The sequence below is a fragment of the Ranitomeya variabilis genome, chromosome 7 (assembly GCF_051348905.1).
Source record: "Ranitomeya variabilis isolate aRanVar5 chromosome 7, aRanVar5.hap1, whole genome shotgun sequence".
Taxonomy (NCBI): Eukaryota; Metazoa; Chordata; class Amphibia; order Anura; family Dendrobatidae; genus Ranitomeya; species Ranitomeya variabilis.
Window position 1 is genome coordinate 141,530,997 of NC_135238.1, and position 25,938 is coordinate 141,556,934.

At 39.9% G+C, this 25,938-nt stretch overlaps 1 protein-coding gene across 8 annotated transcripts in view; it reads right to left on the reverse strand.

Moving 5' to 3' along the window:
- The window catches only part of PARD3B (par-3 family cell polarity regulator beta), a 2,038,921-nt gene that overhangs the window by 1,451,040 nt on the left and 561,943 nt on the right, over positions 1–25,938 (reverse strand). For all 8 annotated transcript variants that reach the window (XM_077271962.1, XM_077271960.1, XM_077271958.1 and 5 more), the window contains exons 5-8: positions 16,098–16,186; positions 10,776–10,862; positions 1,110–1,235; positions 431–786 (exon numbers count right to left, since the gene is read on the reverse strand). In XM_077271962.1, coding sequence (XP_077128077.1) covers positions 431–786; positions 1,110–1,235; positions 10,776–10,862; positions 16,098–16,186 — 658 coding nt within the window. The remainder of the gene's footprint in view (positions 1–430; positions 787–1,109; positions 1,236–10,775; positions 10,863–16,097; positions 16,187–25,938) is intronic.

Below are 25,938 nucleotides of genomic sequence, written 5' to 3' on the forward strand. Positions count from 1 at the left end.
GACATATTTTGTAAGGCATAGTGCCCAATTCATCAAAGCTGAATTATGGCCTTTGGAAAGTCGCATGATTTTGAAACAACTCAAGGTTGGGCTAAAATTATGCGACTTTTGGAGTTCTACACTATTTTTGCTCAGCTTCAACAAAGTAGGCAGAGTTGAGGTGGGACAAGGGCATAGCGACTACCACTCATTAAAATTCATTACGAGTGACGACGATCACTACACTGGAGCAGGAACTGGATAAGGATTTGTGCAAGGCACATGTCACTCGTCTGGGGTTCCTGATTCAAGAAGAGGTATATGCTTCTTCATTGGTTAGGAACTTCTGACTACAGCAGACCTCCTCAATAAAACCTGTGTAAACAATGCTGGTCTTGATGAATTGGGCCCTTACAGTGCAATCCATTGAAGAGCACACTATAGAAGTTACCTTTTTTCAGATCAATTCTTATTCTTTTATTATATCTCTTGCTCCCAAATCCCAGCGGTGACAAAGGTGGAGGTGAGTATGCACCATGACTTGTCAAATCTGGAATTATTGAAGGATGTAATGGCTGGGCAGATTCTGAGTCATTACTTTGCTCAATCATCTTTGTATTCAACTTCCCATGGATAGGTGGAGGAGGTGGCTTTATATTGGGAATCTCATCATCGTCATCATCATGACTCTCCAACTTCGAGAGAGAAGAAATGGTGGCTTTCTCATACAGTTCACGGTTAGGAGATGGGACCACCTCCACTAAGACGCTGGGATGCTTCATTGCTTTACGGAAAATATCTTGTGCCCTACAAACAAGATATAAATTAAAAAAGTATATGAAGAAAATGTTATGTATCTAAATACCTACATTTATTAGTAAAATTAGTGTTCCCACAAATGAATTATTCATTCTATATAAGGAACCAAAGTGTTCCATATACAGAATATTTCTAATAAAATACCACTAGACAGCCCATAAGGTTGTCGGACCGCTCTCCTAACATGTCACTATCACAATATTTGTTTTTGCAGTGTTCTTAGTACTTTTGTAAACCTTTTGTGTCATCATTCTCCGTTCTTTTATGTGAATCCGCACAAGGTCCACATAGAAATAGCACAATGTACTTACTGAGTAAATGATTTATCCATAAGTTCAACTGTGTTAATTTTTACGATACATTCATTTTCTTGGAAAAGGCCATCTCGTTTAGTTCTACTGTTCTCTTCTATTCCACGTATAAACAGGCCCAGAGCCCTAAGAAAGTGAAGTCAGAATAAAGATTAGCTTACAAGAGCCGGAAATCGTTTAAATGATGACTGACGTGATTGTACCTTACGACTAGCAGACAATGTCAGACAAGTGATTACACAGGATGAAAACCATGAAAGAGATGGCTGAATAGTGTTTGTTACATCATAGGATCAAACAGTACACTGTGTGTTCACACCAGATAATCTGAAGTCTATTCAATGGAGTGTGTCCAATGTTCCGATAACACTAGAGATCCTAATTTCAAATACATTCATTGATAAAGTATTGTACAAACATTTTTGTTGATACAGTACAAAAAACATTTAATTGAATTACCAATTTGTACTCGTTCCCGTGCTCCAGCTGCTACTGAACTATCGCCCTGGAATACGGTCAGCCATACTTAGGACTAGTATTTCAAACTCCTCCTTCGTGAACGATCTCTATTTGCATTACACAGTTTTCAAAGACTGAACAAGAATCTTTTCGCTCACCGAAACAATTTAATGCCAGAAGAACCAGCGCTTTTGGACTCAATGTTCAGTCACTCAGTCTATTCACATTACACATTTATTGTGAACGACGGACTCGTACTGATAGGATGTGTCAGATATCGGCCTGTGTAAATGGAGCTGAAGTCATGAATTTACTACACCCACAAGACTGCAGTATGTAAGAATATTATGCAAATGAAAAAATATATGGGATTGAAAAAAAGGCTTCCGAACATTCTTCATTGAAAAGTGAATTAAAGAAAGTAAAGCAAAGCTGATGGTTTACAATATATTTTTCTGCATTTAAAGACAGACATCTGATTGTGTTCATCTCCAGAAAATGACAAATCTGCTCTATTCATCGGATTAGATCATGGAGAGAAGCGAACAGTAAATTGTCCAACTATATTCAAAACACAACAATCCCATTGCAACTTCTATTACTTCTTGGTGGTTTACTAGTAACATAGGTTTCTATGATTTTATATATACATTTATTTGAGTCTTCTGACAAATAGATCAGAGTATATACAGAGTGATGCTATGTGCATTATTACTGCAATATGATGATGCCATAGTAAAGCCTTTGGCTGTTGCTCATGTAAAAATTCTCCGCACATGACATTCCTAGTGAGAAAGAAATGTACCAACCAATTTAAGAACTTCATTTTACATTTCTCACACACTGGGACCAGTTTCATAGGATGTCAATTAAACAGTATGTATCTGGAGTGTGGGAAGAAACCAGATAAAAAGGAGAAAACCAAACAAAAAAAAAAGAGAAAAACTCCATGTGGATGTAAAGGGAATCTTTCAGCAGGCTTTTGCTGTATTATCTGAGAGTGGCATAATATAGGGCAATAAAGCCTGATTCCAGGGATGTATCACTTACTGGGGTGCTTGGTGTTTTTTTTTTTGTAGCATATCTGTTTTGTCTGATGTACATGAAGCAGTACGAAGATTTTTGGGCTGTGTATAACTCCTTCCCCAGCACTGATTGGCAGCTCCCTACCAATTGTCTGCAAGCTGCCAATCAGTGGTGGTGGTGGGGGGGGGGGGGGGTGTTTCACAGATTATCCTGATAGGACTTAATGTGACATTTAGCCCTGTAGTGACCATGTCCTGCTGGTAAAATACTAACTGTATTGAAACTACAATACACAGCACAATAAGTGACACATTCAGGGTCTTGTGCCCCATATTACAATGCTCACTGATTAAATAGCAAAAATCCAGATTTCCTTTACATTCAGGACCCTCCCAGGGAAAGACAAGCAGAGCTTATATATATATATATATATATATATATATATATATATATATATATATATATATATATATATATATATATATATATATATATATATATATATATATATATATATATATATACACATATACATATACACATACACACAGTTAGGTCCATATATATTTGGACAGAGACAACATTTTTCTAATTTTAAACAAAACAATTCAGATGCAGTTGAAGTTCAGACTTTCAGCTTTCATTTGAGGGTATCCACATTAAAATTGGATGAAGGGTTTAGGAGTTTCGGCTCCTTAACATGTGCCACCCTGCTTTTAAAGGGACCAAAAGTAATTGGACAAATGACTCCAAGGCTATTTCATGGACAGGTGTGGGCAATCCCTTTGTTATGTCATTCTCAATTAAGCAGATAAAAGGCCTGGAGTTGATCTGAGGTGTGGTGCTTGCATTTGGAAGGTTTTGGTGTGAAGTAAACATGCGGTCAAAGGAGCTCTCCATGCAGGTGAAACAAGCCATCCTTAAGCTGCGAAAACAGAAAAAAACCATCTGAGAAATTGCTACAATATTAGGAGTGGCAACATCTACAGTTTGGTACATCCTGATAAAGAAAGAAAGCACTGGTGAACTCATCAATGCAAAAAGACCTGGGTGCCCACGGAAGACAACAGCGGTGGATGATCGCAGAATAATCTCCATGGTGAAGAGAAACTTCTTCACAACAGCCAACCAAGTGAACAACACTCTCCAGGAGGTAGGCGTATCAATATCCAAATCTACCATAGAGAGAAGACTGCATGAAAGTAAATACAGAGGGTTCACTGCACGGTGCAAGCCACTCATAAGCATCAAGAATAAAAAGGCTAAACTGGACTTTGCTAAAAAACATCTAAAAAAGCCAGCACAGTTCTGGAAGAACATTTTTTGGACAGATGAAACCAAGATCAACCTCTACCAGAATGATGGAAAGAGAAAAGTATGGCGAAGGTGTGGTACAGCTCATGATCCAAAGCATACCACATCATCTGTAAAACATGGCAGAGGCAGTGTGATGGCTTGGGCATGCATGGCTGCCAGTGGCACTGGGTCACTAGTGTTTGTTGATGATGTGACACAGGACAGAAGCAGCCAAATGAATTCTGAGGTCTTCAGAGACATACTGTGTGCTCAGATCCAGCCAAATGCAGCCAAACTGGTTGGTCGTCGTTTCATACTTCAGATGGACAATGACCCAAAACATAAAGCCAAAGCAACCCAGGAGTTTATTAAAGCAAAGAAGTGGAATATTCTTGAATGGCCAAGTCAGTCACCTGATCTCAACCCAATTGAGCATGCATTTCACTTGTTAAAGACTAAACTTCAGACAGAAAGGCCCACATACAAACAGCAACTGAAAACCACCGCAGTGAAGACCTGGAGTAGCATCAAAAAGGAGGAAACACAGCGTCTGGTGATGTACATGAGTTCAAGACTTCAGGCAGTCATTGCCAACAAAGGGTTTTCAACCAAGTACTAAAAATGAACATTTTAGTTAAAATTATTGAATCTGTCCAATTACTTTTGGTCCCTTTAAAAAACAGGGTGGCACATGTTAAGGGGCTGAAACTCCTAAACCCTTCATCCAATTTTAATGTGGATAACCTCAAATGAAAGCTGAAAGTCTGAACTTCAACTGCATCTGAATTGTTTTGTTTAAAATTCATTGTGGTAATGTCTGTAACCAAAATTAGAAAAATGTTGTCTCTGTCCAAATATATATGGACCTATATATATATATATATATATATATATATATATATATATATATATATATATATATATATATATATATATATCTTCAATAGCCAACCAGCTTGGAGTGAAGAAATCAACAGTGGGAGCAATAATTAGAAAATGGAAGACATTCAAGACCACTGATAATCTCCCTCGATCTGGGGCTCCATGCAAAATCCCACCCCGTGGGGTCAGAATGATCACAAGAACGGTTATCAAAAATCCCAGAACCACGCGTGGGGACCTAGTGAATGAACTGCAGAGAGCTGGGACCAATGTAACAAGGCCTACCATAAGTAGCACACTACACCACCATGGACTCAGATCCTGCAGTGCCAGACGTGTCCCACTGCTTAAGCCAGTACATGTCCGGGCCCATCTGAAGCTTGCTAGAGAGCATTTGGATGATCCGGAGGAGTTTTGGGAGAATGTCCTATGGTCTGATGAAACCAAACTGGAACTGTTTGGTAGAAACACAACTTGTCGTGTTTGGAGAAAAAAGAATACTGAGTTGCATCCATCAAACACCATACCTACTGTAAAGCATGGTGGTGGAAACATCATGCTTTGGGGCTGTTTCTCTGCAAAGGGGCCAGGACGACTGATCCGGGTACATGAAAGAATGAATGGGGCCATGTATCGTGAGATTTTGAGTGCAAACCTCCTTCCATCAGCAAGGGCATTGAAGATGAAACGTGGCTGGGTCTTTCAACATGACAATGATCCAAAGCACACCGCCAGGGCAACGAAGGAGTGGCTTCGTAAGAAGCATTTCAAGGTCCTGGAGTGGCCTAGCCAGTCTCCAGATCTCAACCCTATAGAAAACCTTTGGAGGGAGTTGAAAGTCCATGTTGCCAAGCGAAAAGCCAAAAACATCACTGCTCTAGAGGAGATCTGCATGGAGGAATGGGCCAACATACCAACAACAGTGTGTGGCAACCTTGTGAAGACTTACAGAAAACGTTTGACCTCTGTCATTGCCAACAAATGATATATTACAAAGTATTGAGATGAAATTTTGTTTCTGACCAAATACTTATTTTCCACCATAATATGCAAATAAAATGATAAAAAAACAGACAATGTGATTTTCTGGATTTTTTTTTCTCAGTTTGTCTCCCATAGTTGAGGTCTACCTATGATGTAAATTACATACAGACGCCTCTCATCTTTTTAAGTGGTGGAACTTGCACTATTGCTGACTGACTAAATACTTTTTTGCCCCACTGTGTATATATATATATATATATATATATATATATATATATATATATATATATATATATATATATATATATATATATATATATATATATATATATATATATATATATATATATATATATATATTTTTTTTTTTTTTTTTTTTTGTGCTGAAAAGGTAATCATCATGAACAGTTTTGGTAAGGTTGGATAGATCTCGTTTGGCAAAGATTAGATAAATTTAGCAATGCTTTAAGTGAGCCTGTCAGAAACTTCTACACCCCCAAACAATGTATTTATCTGTGTAGCCCTTCAAATGACAAGCATGTTGATCCCTTTATGAGACCAAAATATTAATTGGTCAGATACTGTACATGGCAGTAAATCTAGCATGAGGCTGAAGAGCTATAGTGCATCATCTCACCACAATGCACTTGCACAGACATGGACATACCGCACTTGCAATTGCCAACCAACTTTAACCCACATGTGCTATATGGGAGAAAAGTATTGAGGTGTTGCAGGCCATGGTAGCACATTTGCGCCATGAAGCTAACAGCTCCTGGGACACTTTGGAGAAATGGTCATATAACAAGTTCAATGACCAAACCAATCGTCTCATTAGAGATGATCACTTTATGGTATTGTGCACTTGGTCTACAAACTCTGTGGCTATCCATGCATCCTAAACAAAAGTGAGACTCATCATTGATGAGGATAGACTTCTGCACAATGATAGTGGTGGCATGAAGTCAATGGAAAATCTGTCGTTGAATGTCTGGCTCGTTGCCCAGTGTTGTGACAACACCTTATGATGATTTGTTTTTTTGTTTTTTTTATATAGGAGGACATCGAGTCAAAGATTACCAAAAAGTTAAATAAAAAAAAATTCTATATTTCTTAAATACTCAAAAGATTACATAGTCATATTTAATTACATGGGTCTCATACAATATATTGTGAATAGCTCCAAAAAGTGAAAAAATAATGACCAAGGGAGGAACGTGTAGGACAGAAAAAATGAGCATCTATAATCCACATAACAAATCACACCAGATGATGGTATGCTAGTTCAGATACTATATTATGGGCTGCAATTGCAATTCCTTATATCTGCATAACCACATCATCCTAAGTATCAAATCCTATGCTCATAATTCCCTTATATATAATTTAGTAAAGGCAATAATTACCCATAATAAAGTCCAAATCACGTTCTGGCCACGGTCAGGAACCCCAACGCGCATTTCGCGTACTTGTGGGGGCGCCCCCTGAGGAAGCGACACCACGAGTACGCGAAATGCGCGTCGGGGTTCCTGACCGTGGCCAGAACGTGATTTATTTTCTTTCTTGGTGTTGCAATTTCAATGTTAAGGAGTTCATTATAAAACATAAGAATGAGATTTCTTTTTGCTTTAGTTGGTCATAGAAGACAGAAAAGGAAATGTTTCTATTAACATATTACTGCCAGGAGAGTGTGCAGGCGACTTCCACCATTATAATTTTCCGTTGTTCTGAGGTGACTCTACCACTCACTACACTGCACGACTGTCACTTTTACAGACACATGGGTGCAGCCCTCTACATTCATTTCAGGCTATAAGCATATGTATGGATGAGTGGGTTGGAGAGACAACATTAAGTATTAAGCAAATTACACATGACTGCCCCTCTCTTTGACACAAATAACTTTACAGTACGTCACATGGGTGAGAACCGTTCCCCACTGAGTCTTCCTAAGAAAGGTTAATTACCAGTGGAAAAACACAGGTTAAACTGTGCATTTCAGGGCAAGTAAAAATGCTTTGACTACACAATGCCTACAGTGGTGCTTAATATAAAAAATGGTAAAGAGAGAAAATCCATTAGATGCTAGGAATGCATTATGGGGACTCGGGATAAGTAGATGATTAGTCTACTTCACAATAATTTGGTATTTCATGACTCACAGGAAAATAGCACTATTCTTCCTACACTTTCTCCTAATGGAGACACATATGAAGCATAGGAAGGTAAGTGACACTTACAATCCTCAGCAGAGACACGAGGATTCTAGGAAAAGAGGACGAGTGAGACAGAGACAGATACAGATCAGGAGCACGCACGGGGCAAGCCAAGCAAACACTAGATTAATGCACAACGTGAGAACTGAAGGGGAAAACAATGAGCTGATGGAAGATAAACTGTATGAAGACAGCTTGGAAGGAAATGCTGTTTATGAAAACTGGAGACATTTTTAAGTGGTTCAGCAAAGGATAAATCATTTTTGGCAGAAGGAAACTTATCACAAGTAATCCAGATAAAGACATGAGACAACCAGCACAAAAACTCTCAGTATATTAATCTAACAGTCAGCAACTACTACGCTAGAAGTCCATATGATCGCAGATATGGCGCAGGGTGAACTACATGTGGGGACTGGAACAGGGGGATCATCAGCAAATCTGCACCCAGATCTACACGACACGGCGTGGATTTGTGGTACAGATTTCCCTGCGAATTATTGGTTGGAATTGTTGTGAAACTATCCCTAGTAATACCACCTTGTGTGAATCTAGGTTTTCTTTAATAAAGGGATTTTTCAGGAATAACATGGCTGTTTTCTGGTAAAATCAGCAGCATCCCTAGCCACAATTTGTGTATGTGGTACTGTGCCTCAGGCCTATCGAGGTCAATGGAGGCGAGAGCCAATACCAGAAAACACTCATGAGCGTCTTCTTTTAACTACATATACTTGTGATGCCCGTACATATTGTGTGTTATTTCCTGATGAAGGGAGAATGAGACCCCTAAAACGCATAGAAAAAAAAACCACTGAGAATCTGATACTTTTCCTGAATTTATCCTTGCGGCAGCGCGGAGTATATCTACAAATTCCTTTTCAATATAAGATAACACTCATGGACAGATCATGTGCTGTTTATACAGGAAAGAAGACTTTTAAAAAAGAAAATTGCACAATCCCCTTTAATAAGCACATCATTTGATTTTTGGGAGTGGGGTACATCTCTAAAAAGCAAATGAAAATAAGTAAGGAGTACACTGCAGAGATAAGTTTCATATTTATGTTATTTTTGTCTATTTTTGAGAGCTGTAACTTATTGTCTCTCTGGCTCACCCAACATTCTTATTTATGTGTGTATTTTGGCTTCACTATATATGTGTTTTTTTTATATTCCTATACGCTTTTAATGGCATGTTATAACAGTTTATACATTTTATCTTGATGCTTTGTATCTTGTACACTCCTTTTCTTCGATTCTTGTTCAGATGAGAGGTTTGTTTTTTTGCCGACTGAATCGGCTTGTGAAAACAATTGCAGCATGAATTAGTCTCTTTCACGTGTTAATGATAATAGTCTATTAAAGTAGTGCACAAAAAATACAAATAAATCAGATTCCATGTGGATCAGCTGTTTAGCGTCCGAGTTTTATGGAAACACAGCAATTCTTTAGCATAGCAAACTGTATTTGTTCTTGTTAATGTTAACAATTGCTAATGTATAAAAACTGATTACATGCAGATGACAATATGTATAAAAACTAGAGTTTTCTGGAAGAAAAACAAATGATTATCCTATGCGACTGTGTGAACTTATGGGTGAGATCAGACAAGGTGGATTTCATGAAAATTTGAAGTGCAAGTTCCGCACCACAAATTTTCAGCAGTTTATAGTAATGTACATGTGAGTGGGGAGGAAAAATACTGTGTGTGACGAAAGCCTAAATCAAGGTTTCTAGGATATAAATGATAGCTTCCTGTCTACACAGGGGGAAAATGAGTAAAGAAAAAGGCACCACTGAGCCCAACACCAGCCCTTATGGATCATTATATATTTATTGTACCCTAATGGGGTCAGTTTATGGAATGGACAGAGTGCTGATGCTTTTTTGTTTTTCGGATGATTTGAATTTCCCATGTGCTTTCGTGACTTCCTTTACATTTGGCTATATATGTTATTCTTATTGAGAGTAGGGGACAGGAATTCTTCTTATTGGGGTGGTTTTCTTTGGATGTGTGTGCATAAATTGCATTTTTAGGTCTTTTTATAACGTCTTGTATGTGTTTAGTTTCTTGCATCATGCTAGAATAACAGAACATGTGCCATGTTCAAGTCTGCATTTTGTGCATAGTCCCTATTCTTTCTCTTCCGACTTTGAAGTCATAAGTATGCCAAAGTTTTGGCGCACCTTTGACTTTTTATGGCGTTATAGCAATCGGTGCCCTCCAAATTTCTTTGATTAAATATATTAAGTTAGATATTGCAAAAGAGCGCAAAGATGTAATTGTGGAAATCACTGAAAGGTCCGGCAAGGGGTCTAAAATCCACATGTATATTATATATTGATTATCCAGTGGATTACAATGCAGATCCTGCCATGGATATGAGCCACTGCATATGAACGAGTGAAATCCATAGAAGCATTCACATGCACGCTACCTTACATTAGGAGAGCATCTGAAATAAATTTGCAACTAATACCCTAATGGGCACATAGCCTAAAAAGTCCTACAAAGCAAGCATCGGTTTATGGCAAAGCAACAAAATGGTTATTAGGTAAATGTGTAACACATTATATACAGTATGTAAAATATTAATATACCGGTACTTATACCGCGGAACAGATCAATAAAACAGGAATATATTGCCTTTGTGGAATGCCTACTGTCTCTGCAACAGGAAAAAAGAACTCTCCTGTTATGAAACATTAATATTTCCGAGGTCCATACAGGTAAAAATGTTCTTCATTAGAAAGTGAGTGGCTACTCAGGGATGTCAAACTCAAGACATTGACTAAAACCTACCGTCCACTATAAGAAGAATAGAAAGGCACAACGTGAATGCCCAGTGGTCCATCATCCCCGGAAATTTCCACTTTTTTTGTCAACTCACTGTAAAAGAAAAAGGAAAAACATTGGTCTCCTTAAGGTAGGAGTTGCTGAAAATTACTATTATAAAATGTGAATGGCATTTAGTACATTCTTGAGGCTAATGGTATTACTTGACAGTTCATTGCAGCAAAACTAATAGATCTCATTGAGCAAAGGGACTGAAATGAAAATTTCTATATAATGGAGAAGCTGGCATGCTTGACCAACTTTTGATCACTATTCAAGCACACATTTGATGGAGGGTTTCATTATTCACCCCTTCACTTCTGGAAAGGCCAGCAACCTTTTGCTGCAGAAAGAGGTCATGCCAATTTACTGGTGTGTTCAGAAGCTGCTATTAACGTCACTTCATTTGAGGCCTTAATTCAGCCGCTTACCTACCCCATGTGGCACAATAAGCCTGCTCAGTGAAATAAATGCTGCATTGTGTGATCACAATCACAACTCCTTTCTCCAGCTAGCTACATATATTCCTTTAAGTAGAGCTAATTTTATGTTTGTGTACAACTATAAATCACCTAGGCCACAAGTAAGTAGGGGTATGGGCCCACGGCGTCATTCAGGAGAATTGTGCCCAAAACCTGCCTGGAGAAGCACCACAAAAGCACCCAATTAACATAGTAATATCATATCACTGTGTGCATGTTCCGTCTTACGTCACTTATTTTACTACTTCCGGGTTTAAAAATGACATGATAATTCTTCGGTACTTATTGTGCCAGTTTTCACCCTTTACCATTCAGTATAGGGTGAAGGCCACCACAAGATGCACGGTAAAGCCACGGGCAAAAGTGATGACTGGTGTTTTCCTTGAGCGGCTTCTCCTAGGAAAACGTGGCAGCTGTGCTGGCATCTAAATGGTGCCCTGTGCATATAGCCGCATTGTCACATAAGGAAACATGAAAAAAGGAATAATTTTTAAAGGCACAGTAAGGTTAAGAGGCCACTTACAATAGGTGATACTCGCCCAAATAATCATTTGGACAAATTTTTGATCTCAATAAATCCAGCAAGTCAAAGGATATAAAGAAGAAAGATAATTTTTCAGTCAACATAAAACATTATCGTTGGTTCAGAAAGTTTCATAATATGAAATGTGCTGCCAAAAATAATATAAACTGCATGCGATGGGAGGAAAACTCATGACTGTAAGTAAATGAGCGGAGATTCCACTATCGCCAATAAACATTCCTTGCAGGCAATTTATTTGCCCATTTAAAAAAAAAATAAAGAAAGAAAACATTCTTGAAAGCACAGGCTTTACAACAAAAAACCCACTTGATAGGTTAATCAAAGACGTGATGATATCTCATCAAATAGTAAGTGAGAAATGTCATGGTGCCAGTGCCGCCTGCATGGATTCACATATAACACCATACACAACATGAACCTTGCCGGGCTTTCCATAATTTAATGATTAATTATTTTTTGTTTGTAGGATTCTCCTACAGTTGAACAGAAGAGAATATTACACTTTTAATTCATATTTCAGATTTTATTTTGGGAGACAACATTGAATTTTAACTTTTAAAAGCAATCTGTCACCAGGTTTCTGCTTGGCTACCTAACACGCTGTCGTAATAACAAAAGATCAGCTCTACGTATAGAAACATTTCCTTATGCAGTCGAATGCCTTACGCTCTGCACAAAGACCAGCCAGCCCGAGTGATCACACAGCTGCACAGTATGGCAGGATCACCACCTTTTCGCTGACTCTTACAGCTGATATTTAGAATTTATTGTTGTAAAGGCCAGGAGCCTGCCTTTGTGTCACTGAAGGTCAGCCCAATAAGGCTGGGGGATTTAAAAACATATAACTCCTGGTTTACAGAAAATGTGTCAAATTTCTTTGTCAAAGGTTTCGATGTCATAGAGGTACAAATATTGGAAAGCTTAATTTCCCAACAGAGGTCAAGTTATATTTTCTAATCATATACGGTACCAGGTGTATACAGTGCCAGGACTCTATACAGTCAAATGAGAAGCAGTACTATGTAAAAAAGTATTGGAAAATACATGAAGGTCCAAATTTATCAAGAATTTCTCGTTGGAGTCAGACACTCTTGGTTCTTTAAGAGGTGCACGCCTTGCCACAAAATCTTACTCCAGTCCCTAAGGAATGCTACAGGTGGCCATGAATTAGACAAGCTGTGCCTTCACGCCCTTGCTGTACTCCCCTCCTGCCACAGAAATGCCCATTTTGGAAGAGCTGGGAAAAGCTGACATGAAAATGGAAATAATGCTACATTTTTGCACAACAACAAATTGCTATATATATATATATTTTTTTTTTTTAAGCTTTTCAAAGTAATTTATGACAACATTTTGGCAAAGTTGCTTTGATGAATCGGCCCCATAGTGTTTAATAAGATACACCCTGTACTAACATCACATACAGCCACTCATACATGGGTGCAATAACACAGCCTGTGTTCGATTCATGCTGTCCTCCGTTCAAGCAGCATGAATCATGTCAGGTTTGGTTTTAAAAATACATTACGTGGAGCACAATTATTTGAATCATTGTATTATATGATTGTTTTAAAAATGATTTCTATTTCTTAAAAATAGTGATGTGTGTTTCTTGTGTTTTAATGGTAAAAGTAACAAAATGTTTAAAGCACCACTCCGATCTGCCATCTTGTGACCACAACTTCTGACTTACCATCCGTTAGAGGTAACGGTCACAAGCGCTCAGTGTAAGGGCAGGGACAGACTGCTGTATTTCTCGTGGTAGGATCGCATCATTAACCTTGTACTGGCTGTCTGCTCTCCTGACCGGAGCTTGGCAGATGGATAGAAATACATCACGCTGTCACACTACTGTCAGGAGAGGTGTGGGGCCAGTCCGTGCAGTGCTACATGGGCCTCACACGAGCAATGCAGCAGTCTGTCTCTGTCCTAAGTCTGAGATCCTCCTTCTGGCCTCACATAGACTTACACTGAGTTGTGATTTCACAAACTGCAGAAGACCGACTCTCAAGCAGTATGATACTAAATGCAGGGAAGTTAAGGCTGAGTCACACATAACGATATTGTTAACGATATTGTTGCAATGCCACACTTTTGGTGACGTAGCAATGATCCCGCTAACGATCTCGTTATGTGTGACAGCGACCAACGATCAGGCCCCTGCTGGGAGATCGTTGGCCGATGGGAATGATCAGGACCATTTTTTGGTCGCTGATCACCCACTGTCATCGCTGGATCGGCGTGTGTGACGCCGATCCAGCGATGTGTTCACTTGTAACCAGGGTAAATATCGGGTTACTAAGTGCAGGGCCGCGCTTAGTAACCCGATATTTACCCTGGTTACCACTGCAAAAGTAAAAAAAAAACAAAAAACAGTACATACTCACATTCTGATATCTGTCACGTCCCCCGGCGTTCACGGGGTTAAAACTGCTTTCGGCAAGAGCGCTGCTAATGCACGCGCTGCTGCCGAGAGCTTCCCTGTACTGACTGTGTCAGCGCCGGCCGTAAAGCAGAGCACAGCGGTGATGTCACCGCTGTTACTGCCGGCGCTGACACATTCAGTGCAGGGAAGCTCTCGGCAGCAGCGCGTGCATTAGCAGCGCTCTTGCCGAAAGCAGTTTTAACCCTGTGAACGCCGGCAGGGGACGTGACAGACATCAGAATGTGAGTATGTAGTGTTTTTTTTTTTTTTTTACTTTTACAATGGTAACCAGGGTAAATATCGGGTTACTAAGCCCGGCCCTGCACTTAGTAACCCGATGATTACCCTGGTTACCCGGGTGCTGCAGGGGGACTTTGGCGTCGTTGAAGACAGTTTCAACGATGCCGAAGTCGTTCCCCTGATCGTTGGTCGCTGGAGAGAGCTGTCTGTGTGATAGCTCCCCAGCGACCACACAACGACTTACCAACGATCACGGCCAGGTCGTATTGCTGGTCGTGATCGTTGGTAAGTCGTTTAGTGTAACTCCAGCTTTAGGTTAGTGGCATCACTCCAGCGGCAAAACAAAAACAAACCATTGGAGTGATGGTGTAATGGGCTTGGAACAATGCTGGATGCTTCATTAGATATGTTTTGGCCACAGCAATGGATCAGTTCATACAGTAATGAATTTGATTCTAAAATTGTATATTACACTTGATTATATCCCCTTGTATATAGTGATAACTACAAAGAATATGATGAAATATTAAGTGGAGATGAAAGATTTTGGCATTAGAGATGAGCGAATTGATTCATAGGACCTTGGTTTAACGGGTACTAGACAGTAAACATGTGAACCACCTCTTACATGCTGGCATTTTTTATGTCTCTTCTGATTAGTAGATTTGGCATGATGTCATGCTTGCATCACGCCACAATATTGACGTCTAGCTGGGCCAACAGATATAAAGAAGCGCCAGGAAAGCCAGGAGATGGTCCACGTGACTACCAGCTGGCAGCCCCACAATACTGACAAGGCACAGGACCAGGAACTTATACATCAATTCACTTATTTCTGTTTGGCATCCAGCTGTGTGACGAAGCCACAGATTGAAAAAATGAAAGTTAGCACGTGTCCGGGGTATGGTTTGGTCTATATGTGTATATACAGGGGCAGCATCCACGTCATGTGCCACAGCACAGCACTCCCTCATATCATATAAAAACACATCAATACTATAAATGCCACACACTTGGCCCAGTTACCAAATTTGCATTGGGACCAAGGTGCTCCATTCTTAGAAGCAGAATGAGGTTTGTCCTCCATATTAAAGAAGAAAAATGATGAAACTGAACATGATACAACTGAAAATAACACTCTACAAGGAATAGGGCACACAACTCAACAAGCCACATACACAGGATTCAGATTTTCAGTGTATACTTAGTGATTTGTGTTGCCTATCTCATGAATATTAATCTGCTTTCAACACCCATGCAGGAATAATAACGTTATTATTAGTTAATAGTGACGGTAAACCAAAATGTTTTGAACATGTCACCTGGGAGCTCCAAATGTAAGAAAAGTCTATAATCATCAATGGCATACGTGTAAGTAAAACCATATGGTTTACTTAGGTATATCCGTAAAACAAATCCATTATTTACTCTATGCTCAATAGAGCCATATGGCAATGCACTGCGAGGCTTCTGCAATCTGAGAGTGCATCACTGCAACACACAGGGAAAGAAAGATTGGAATTCCTCCTCCGGGTGAAAACATCTCAGCACCCCCAAAACTATTACTGGCAGAAGAGGATTTAATCCAAATTTATTACCTGTTTATGTATATGGGCCTCTGCAATATCACGTGTTCTTCTTGCCAAGTCAGATCTCTTTGGTCTTCAATAAGTACTGCCGATCTTCCCTGAAAAAGTGGAGTCGTGAAAAGTCATTACTCATGTATGCAGCTTATGTGCCCCTATCTCACCACCTTATCTGCGCATCACACCCTGTACAGACAGTGGATCACAAGACACAAATTGATACTGTATATGATATATTTTATGTATGAAGATAAGTATACTGTCATATAATTTATTACTTAGTACTTATTTTTGTTAGTCAAACAATTAGCATTCCCAGTGTTTCAATGAATGAATATATTATAAATTACTACAGTACATACACTCACACTTTTCTAAATACCAAACACCGACATACATTCAATGAAATAACACCAACTATCCACTTTGATTCATTAATAATCTAATAATTTATTTGCCAGTAAATGTATTTATTTTACTCACTTATATAGCGCCATTAATTCCACAGAGCTCTACAGACATTGCCGTCCCCGATGGGGCTCACAATCTAGATTCCCTATCAGTATGTCTTTGGAGTGTGGAAGGGAACCAGAGAACCAGGAGGAAACCCACACAAACACGGGGAGAACATACAAACTCCATTCAGATGTTGTCCTTAGTTTGATTTGAACCTAGGACCCCCCGCTACGGTGCTAACCACTGAGCCACTGTCCTGCCCTAAATGACAAGCTTTGTTTTCCTGCAATGACAGGCAATATATGAAAAGGAATATCTGTTTATCCATTTTGTATTATTAATGAGGGGCTATCCCAAAAACAGTGCAGACAACTGACAGCAGGTGATGCATTAGCTGTAATGTATTTGTCTCAGACCAGACCCCCATGACACCAGCGTAAACACTACAGAATATATAATGGACGTCTAGTCTGAAGAGGTCACTTCTGTGATGCGTGCAGTAGCAGTTGCAGCTATCCAGATGGCATCAGGACAAAACCACTGAAACAGGATTTCACAATTTAGTAACAGGATGAAAGCCTAATACTGAGTTACAGACATTTGGTATCTGGAAAAGGCAGCCATAATCCAGCACAAGTTTTGATCAATGATGGAAAGCAGAGTGACTATTTGTTGGCTATTATAACTGTCATGTTTGCTCACAATGTTCCTGGGCTTGTACACCTATCAGCCAGAAAGCTGGAACCCCCTGGCCTAATATTCCCCCAAGAATAAATTTAATACACCACACACTCTAGGGGTATCATTTGTGACAAACTTAGAATTTATTAAAGTGCTATAAGTTTATTATTCAACAATGCAGAAGGCGACCAGAAGTCAAACTGACAACGTTTCGACTCCTCCCGAGTCTTTATCAAGTGAATAGTATCCTTGTAGCGCATAGAGTATCTTATACAGTAAATTACTATTAAGTGGGTAGCCTTTTCTTGTTGTACCGCAGATATAATCTGACAGTGCTGGTAGGCAATGAAAGTATCTAGTCCTATACAGTGTGCTATTAGCGCATAAATAAATTTGTCTTGCTGTACCGCAGATGGAACCTGACAGTATTTGTAGGCAGTGAAGGGGTTAGCCTCGTATGGTATGCTATCAGCATGTGGGTCTGTCGTGTCACAGGTACAATCTTGCAATGCTGGTAATATAGGGCTATATATGGAGGATCTCTGGCGGTATCGGTAAGTAGATAGCGTTAGCTGTAGTAGGGCTGTAGGTGGAGGACCTATGCGGGAAGATATACAATATAAGCCAGACCCCTGGGTAGTGCCAGGGCTATGTGTAATGCAGGACAGGTGGCTGCATTTGCATTGGTGGATCAGGGTATTATCTGGTAGTACTGGGGTGTAAGTGGCGCTCCTGCGCCTTGCTGTGTCCCCCAATACACCTCTGACCCATGAATAAATGACCTGTAGTATTTGGCCCCAAGACATGGGCTGCAGACCCTTTAAAGAGGATCTGTCACAGGTTAGAAGTTTTCTACTTTTTTCGTTTTTAAAACCACTATACAACTCCAGAGATGTGGGCCTCTTTACTTAGTGCTAATATTTATGCTCTTTACAATGGGGCGTTGCTCACAGATTCTTGGGGGATGTGTCTTTAGGCTACTCTGTAATATTACCATGGGAGCACAGACCATAAAAATTATCACTAAATGAAAAGGTCTGTATCCCTGGAACTATATAGTGGACTTAAAAATATAAAAAGTATAATAGTCAGAAGAGCAGCAAGAATAAAATCTGAACAAAAAAGGGACACTTTTTTAGGAAATAAATGGTACATTCTCTAAATAGGATATAGTCACAAGTGTGGTACTGCAGGGATCTATACTGGGAGCAGTGGGATAGCCACTGTGTACTTGCAAGTACTGTAGTGGGTCTGTAACTTTGTATGGAGCCAGAGATTTATGACAGGGCAAACGGTCACCGTATTGTTTTATGCTGTGATCCAGAAAACTGGTGGTACGTTGCCAGGATGGAGTCACTTGCTCCGTTCGTATTAGTAGATACACTCACACAGACAGTCTGTTAGGGAGTGTAGACGTCTGCTATGCGGTCTTCTATGTGGTGCCGCGCTGGAGAGACAACCGTGCCGCCCACAGAATCACCACTGGGCAAACCCATTGTTAACACCAAGGGCACAGAAAGACTTTGGGGCCACATAGCAGACGTCTACACTCCCTAACAGACAGTCTGTGTGAGTGTATCTACTAATGCATACGGAGCAAGTGACTCCATCCTGGCAACGTACCACCAGTTTTCCAGATCACAGCATAAAACAATACGTTGACCGTTTGCCCTGTCAAAAATCTCAGGCTCCATACAAATTTACAGACCCACTACAGTACTCGCAAGTATACAGTGGCTAGTCTTACCATAGCAATGTACCTGATGAAGGTCCCGTGAGGACCGAAATGTTGTTTATGTTTGCTGGACTGCATTAAAATCTTCAAAATTAAACATAAGTTGAGTGTCAAGTTATTAATTTATACTATAGTTTACATTTTGGTGCCCCTTCTCTGGGCCCAATAATATCAGACCTGTTCATGAGCAGAGATAACAAGAACCAATCAAACAACACAAACTCATTTAAGCTGTTGCTGAGCCCCAGTCAGATTAACCCCTGATAAACTGAACTCTGATTAATACACTGCCAGGTCTGGGACATCATGCGACCACAAGCTTATGCCACCTGTGTGGTTTTCCATGCCTGTCGAGATGTGGACGGTACAGAGGAAAGTTCTGTGGCTAGCTAAATTCGAATCTGTGACCAAAGTGTTACGTGAATATTGGCGCATTTATAATGAAGTGCCACCAAACAGGAATAACATTACTCGGTGGGATAAGCAGTTGAAGGAAACCGGCAGTTGGTGGAGAAACCCTGTTCTGGTAGGACATCAATCAGTGATGAGTCTGTAGAGGCTATACGGGATAGCCACCTAAGGAGCCCTAAAAAATCTGTGCATGTGTGGGGTTATGTGAAGCTACATGTGTGCACTGAACGTATGAACGACATTAATCACTTAAAACAGAGAATCACATACGTTATTCACTCTCTTACACCAGACATCCTTACCCGTGTGTGGCAAGAACTTCACTATCGTTTGGATGTGTGTAGGGCAACAAATAGAGCTCACTTAGAACTGCACTGAATAGGTATGAAACTGGGAGAGTTTTTCTTTCAATTGGAGCAGATTTCACATTTCTATCCTTTTTTGTTGCCTTCCAGTGACTGGTCAAATGTGCACCATGACTTTACGAACACACAGTATGTATATATAGTATACACATATACACACACAATACAAAGGAAATGTGTCATCTTTAACTTTAGACCTTTTAGAGATCATTTCATCTTCAAGTTGCATAACTGTTTACAGCAACATTTATTTTGACCAGGAGTGCCCAAACTTGTGAGGCGAGCCCTCAATTAGTCATAACTGTTTTACAGTACATCCCACAGATGTTTGATCAGATTAATATGGGAAATTGGACTCCAAGTTATCACCATGAACTATTTGAATTGTTTCTCAAACCGCTCCAGAGCCATTTTTGCAGTGTGACAAAGTGCACTATCTTTCTGAAAAACACAGTTGCTTTTAGGGAATACTGATGATGCCATAAAGGAGTGTACTTGACCTGTAAGAGTGTTATCTATGAGAACCAAGATTTCCCAGCAGACCAGGCTATGCTTGCCATTTCCCACAGAGTAGCATGATCCTATCTCTTTTCCAAGCATGCCTATTGGAGGTGGACAGCAGATTACGTCTTTCTGTCTGCCTCAATTAGGCATATAAATCTGAAAATTCTGTATGACAGAGCACACTGTGACTCTGCCTGCATCATTCTAGTCAATGGCACTGTCGCTGAATACACCCGAATCCCATTTTGTGGTAGTTTGAATGTAAGCATCGATGGAGCTACTGAATGCAGTGGCAAATGCTATGTGAACCTAGCCTAATACAAGTATAGCTCAAGGGGAAAAATCCTAGAAATGATTAAAGGACCATTACTCATCTGATAAATTCTCCGCATTTGAGAACCACTGCACCCCCCATGGACTTTGTTCACTGTGCTGTAGCCAATCCCTGGCCTGTAAATACCTGTAGTGGTCACTTTAATAGTAGGGTCCATCATCATTACAGAACAGAATACCAAAGCCAAAGACACTGGAATGTGGAATTTAATAGGTGTGTAATTTTATTAATGTATAACATTTCAACCAAATGGCCCATTTTTTCTTAGTTTGAAAAAGGGTTTTTTGGCTAAAAGATGAAGAACATTCCTCTAGCAGGATATTTTACAAAGATTCATAGATGACAAACCATAGTCATGCATATTTCTTTGTGAACTAAACAGTATAGCATACTACACACTTCAAAAAACAGATTTGTGGCATGCATTTGCTATAGAGAAGAATATTCTGTATGGTGCTGCACTCACCTTTTTCTCTCAGACTCATAGAGAATCAATGGAATAATATCAAGCACATGCAGCTCCATTCAAAGAGGGGTCAAAGTGTCCAATTCTGCAGATTGGTGAGGGTCAGACCCCACCAATCTATAAGTTACTACCACAATTGTGAGGAAAACCCCTTTAATATTTCAACCATACATTCTTGAATGTCATAAGCGAGTCACTGTTCATTCTGCCATTGACTGACATTACAATACCATGCGCTATGCTTGTGTGAATAACACTAGGTAATCCATGCAATTATATCATGTGATGGCCAAATAGTGACTGCAACTTGTTACATATTGTCATATACTTTTTGGGATTGCATTTTCTGTACAAACAAGACAACCTGTGGATGCAGATTCTAACTTCAGGATTTCAATTATTAAAAACTGTTACGAAAGATCTGTAAAAATGACCACTAAAAATGTATGTGCAAACAGAGTTGTGCATCCGACAGAAAATAAAACAAGTAGTCAGGTGGCAAACGTACAAAGCAAGAGTAAGGTCTCATTTTGTAAACTAAATGCAATCGATGTTAATGGGTAGAATTACCCCAGTGAGTGTGTGCAACTATATACAGTATATCCCCATATTAGAAGTGGAAACTATAATACTCTCTCCTGATATTAATGGCTCTCAATTGGTTTAATCACCTAGAGTAGCTCTATGCCATTCATTGTGGTGCTGAAGAACAGAATTTATAAAATTGAACATCTCGGAGGGCTTTTAAACTGAGCTCCCACATTGTCCTTTCAATGATTCCACTAAGATATTGACAGAGAATAATGCAAAAGCACTACAGCTGTTATCTACCAAATAATGAACATAACTGGCTAAATTGAATGGCTAAGAGGAAAGTCATGGAACTGCACATCTGTTCTTCAAAAAAACAAGGTATTTTTTTAACATCTGCCCATTTAAGTAATTTACAGAAAAGTATGCTGTAAAATATTTTTTTACGGTGATTTATAGTAAAATGCGGTAGATGGAAAAATGGCTTAATAGACCTAACATATCACATGAGCACAGTGCCTTACAAAGTCATGCCTGGACATCTTTTCCATTAATTTAGGCTGATATGTTGCATTATTTCTATATTATACTATAATTCAAACACTGAGGAAAAAACAATAATTGGGCTGTTTTGTGGGTGATGAGAAGCTGGGTTATTTCATCGCCGAAAGCTTTCTTTGTGGAGCTCTCTGTTCAGATTACAGTGATAAACCCATCACAAGATGCATTTTGTTCATACAGTCCATGTTTGGGAATTGTCATTGTTCCTCTAGCAAACAAACTGACCCAGCAGAGGTTCGGCCATTTTTAGTCTACAGAGTAGGAACTGGCCATCAGGATTTTAGATCCCAAATTAACGATGCTTTAGTTCTAATTAAATTTTTATCTTACTTGTGGAAATCCATTTTGAGGTTTTAGAGCAATTTATAGTTGAAACTGTATGCTAATGAGCCCCAAGTGCAATATTGCACTTCCAACTCCCCTACCTTTCTTCGTGTTTGCATTCCGCTGCTTGCCTAGGTAGTCTACCTTTTGCAACATCATCAAGATCTTACTGCACATGCATCGCCTCAGACAATGAAAATGCTTACGTTAGATCTTTGGCAGTGTATAAGTTGGTATACATGCAACGTGTAGAAGCATGTTCACATTGAGGCCATTAAATAGACAAAACAGAAGATAGAAACAAAATGAGCATATACTCATAAGTAAGTAAACAGTAATAGTACATATAAATAACATAGGGCTCTTAGTAAACACCGTTTTTGATTAAAAGCCATCCCACCGTAGTATGTGGTACCAAGGTGTCCCCCAATCAGTACAGTCCAATCCCCTAATATTAAAACCTCAATTTATGTAAGACAACCTCAAAGTAGATGGGGCAGAGCAGGACTGGAGCCTGACTGTTTCAGACACCTACCTAAAAATATTAAGCTGGTGAGTTTTTTATATTAAAGGATAGGACAGTTCCGATTGAGGTACACCTTGAAGCGGTAGGATGGGTTTTACACTTCTTTGATAAAAAAAACAAGGTTACTTACCAGTAGCCAGTTTTTCCAGAACCCATGACAGCACACCTGAGAGAGGGAATTGCCCATCAAGCACAGGAAACTTACTGAAATAAAAGGGTGGTATTTCTCCCTCACATTAGTTGGGCTACAGAGCATGAGAGAACCACCAAACAGATTACATACATGACCAACACCTAGAAAACAAACAAGCTATAGTGCACAACCATATGGTGAGAAAAAGGGGGGGGGGGGGGGGGGTATAAGGGTACTGTCATGGGTTTTGGAAAAAACGTAACCCTGGTGTTTTCTCTTCATCTAATGGAGGGACCACTACTTGCAGCACAACAGGACAGACCCAGTCTGTAGTGTCTAAAAAAAGTAGATGGTGAGGACCAGGTAGGGGCCTTCCAAATCTGATCAATTGATACCTCCGCTTTCTCTGCCCAGGAGGTCACCACAGCTCTCGTGGAATGAGCCTTGATGCCATTAAGAACTGAAGAACCACTAGCAAAGTAGGCTATATTAATAGCCTTCCTGATCTACCTTGCAATGGCACTTTTGGATACCCCATGTTGTCTAAGAACCATGATATTTATATGTACTATTACCAATTACTTACTGCTGGATATATGCTCATTTTTTTCTATCTTATGTTTTCTCTGTTTAATGGCCACAGTGTGAAACGCTTTTACACGTTGCATGCTTATCAACTTATGCACTGGCTCATTTCTTTTGCTTTGCTGTAGTCCCCCTATAATCAAAAACCAGCAAAGGCTACACAAACAGCTGCGGGCAGATATTAATAGCCTGTAAAGAGCCTTGGACATTGGCTCCCTCCCATACTAAAAGATCAGCTCTTAGCTGTCCCAGAAATGGCAAATCCATAAGATGCACCAAATTTGGCACTTAGCCTCAGCTCTTCCCACTGGTGCTGTTGCAGTGTCAAGTGGGGCAATAGGTTTGGGGTTGATGTCAGCTGTTTTATGGCAGCTGACATCAAGCCCAGAGGTTAGTAATGAAGAGGGGTCTATTACTAATCCCATAATCAAGTTTAATAAAGACACACACAGTAATTAGTCCTTTAATTGAAAGAGTACTCCCAGACCCTCTTGTACCCATTTAATGTCAAAAAGTTAAAATAAAAAAGCAAATTTATACTCACCTGTCTGCCGATAATCCAAAAAAATGTTCTTGTCCCAGGTTGATCCGGATGATTTGTTAATATCAGCCCCCAGCAGTCAACTTTTCCTCTACTGGTTAAAAAAAATGTGTGAACCTACGCCATTTTTTAAAAAAATATATATATTTTAGACACAATGTACACTGCAGGTGCTGAATACAACTCCCATCATTGTCGCCTTGTCACGCTGATCTCAGGAAGACCAGGTGACTATAATGAGAGTGGCCTTCAGCAACTGGCGCCTGGGAACAGCATGAACTGTACTGCTTTTCCCAGGTTCTGGTATGTGTCACACAGATGGCACACGGATGTGACACACGGACATGGACAGCAAACAGACACATGGATGATACATACGTACACACACATACACAGATCTCACTAGTACTGGTTTTTCTAGTTTAGAAATCACCAGGACATGTGAAGGAGGCCTTATATAGCTTCCCATGAGCAGATGTCTGAATCAGTCAGGCTCCAGTCCTACTCTGCCCTATCTACATTGAGATCATCTGACACAATATGAGATTTTAATCTTGGAGAATAGAACGGTTCAGATGAGATGGCTTTAACGCTTTTTTTGAACAAAAAAGCATTTACTAAGTACACTATGTTATTTATATGCACTATTTCTATTTTCTTATTGCAGGGTATATGCTCATTTTGTTTGTATCTTAAGGTACCTTCACACTAAACGACATCACTAGCGATCCGTGACGTTGCAGCGTCCTGGCTAGCAATATCGTTTCGTTTGACACGCAGCAGCGATCAGGATCCTGCTGTGATGTCGCTGGTCGCTGAATAAAGTCTAGAACTTTATTTGGTCGTCCGATCGCTGTGTATCGTTGTGTTTGAAAGCAAAAGCAACGATACCAGCGATGTTTTACACTGGTAACCAGGGTAAACATCGGGTTACCAAGCGCAGGGCCGCGCTTAGTAACCCGATGTTTACCCTGGTTACCAGCGTAAAAGTAAAAAAAAAAAAAAACAGTACATACTCACCTGCGCGTCCCCTGCCGTCTGCTTCCTGACACTTACTGAGCGCCGGCCCTAAAGTGAAAGTGAAAGCACAGCGGTGACGTCACCGCTGTGCTGTTAGGGCCGGAGCTCAGTCAGTGTCAGGAAGCAGACGCTGGGGGACGCGCAGGTGAGCATGTACTGTTTGTTTTTTTTACTTTTATGCTGGTAACCAGGGTAAACATCGGGTTACTAAGCGCGGCCCTGCGCTTAGCAACCCGATGTTTACCCTGGTTACCCGGGGACCTCGGCATCGTTGGTCGCTGGAGATCGGTCTGTGTGACAGCTCTCCAGCGATCAAACAGCGACGCTGCAGCGATCGGCATCGTTGTCGCTATCGCTGCAGCGTCGCTTCGTGTGAAGGTACCTTTAGCTTTTGGCATTCTCTAAAGCAGCAAAATGGATTTCTACAAGCAAACAAATAAGTAATCAGCATTAAAGTGCCTTTTCATACATGCCATTACCTTAGGGTATTAAATCCTAATGACCAGTTCCTTTTAACTCTGGTCTAACAAAGTCTTAACACATTTTTTTGAGTTTTGCACACATATTTCTATAGGCTAAAGTGTTCTGGCCCCAAATTATTTGTTGAGATTCTGTAACAAAATATAAGAAAGTTTATACATAATCGGGAAAATGAATTTAGGCCTCATTTATCAAAACTT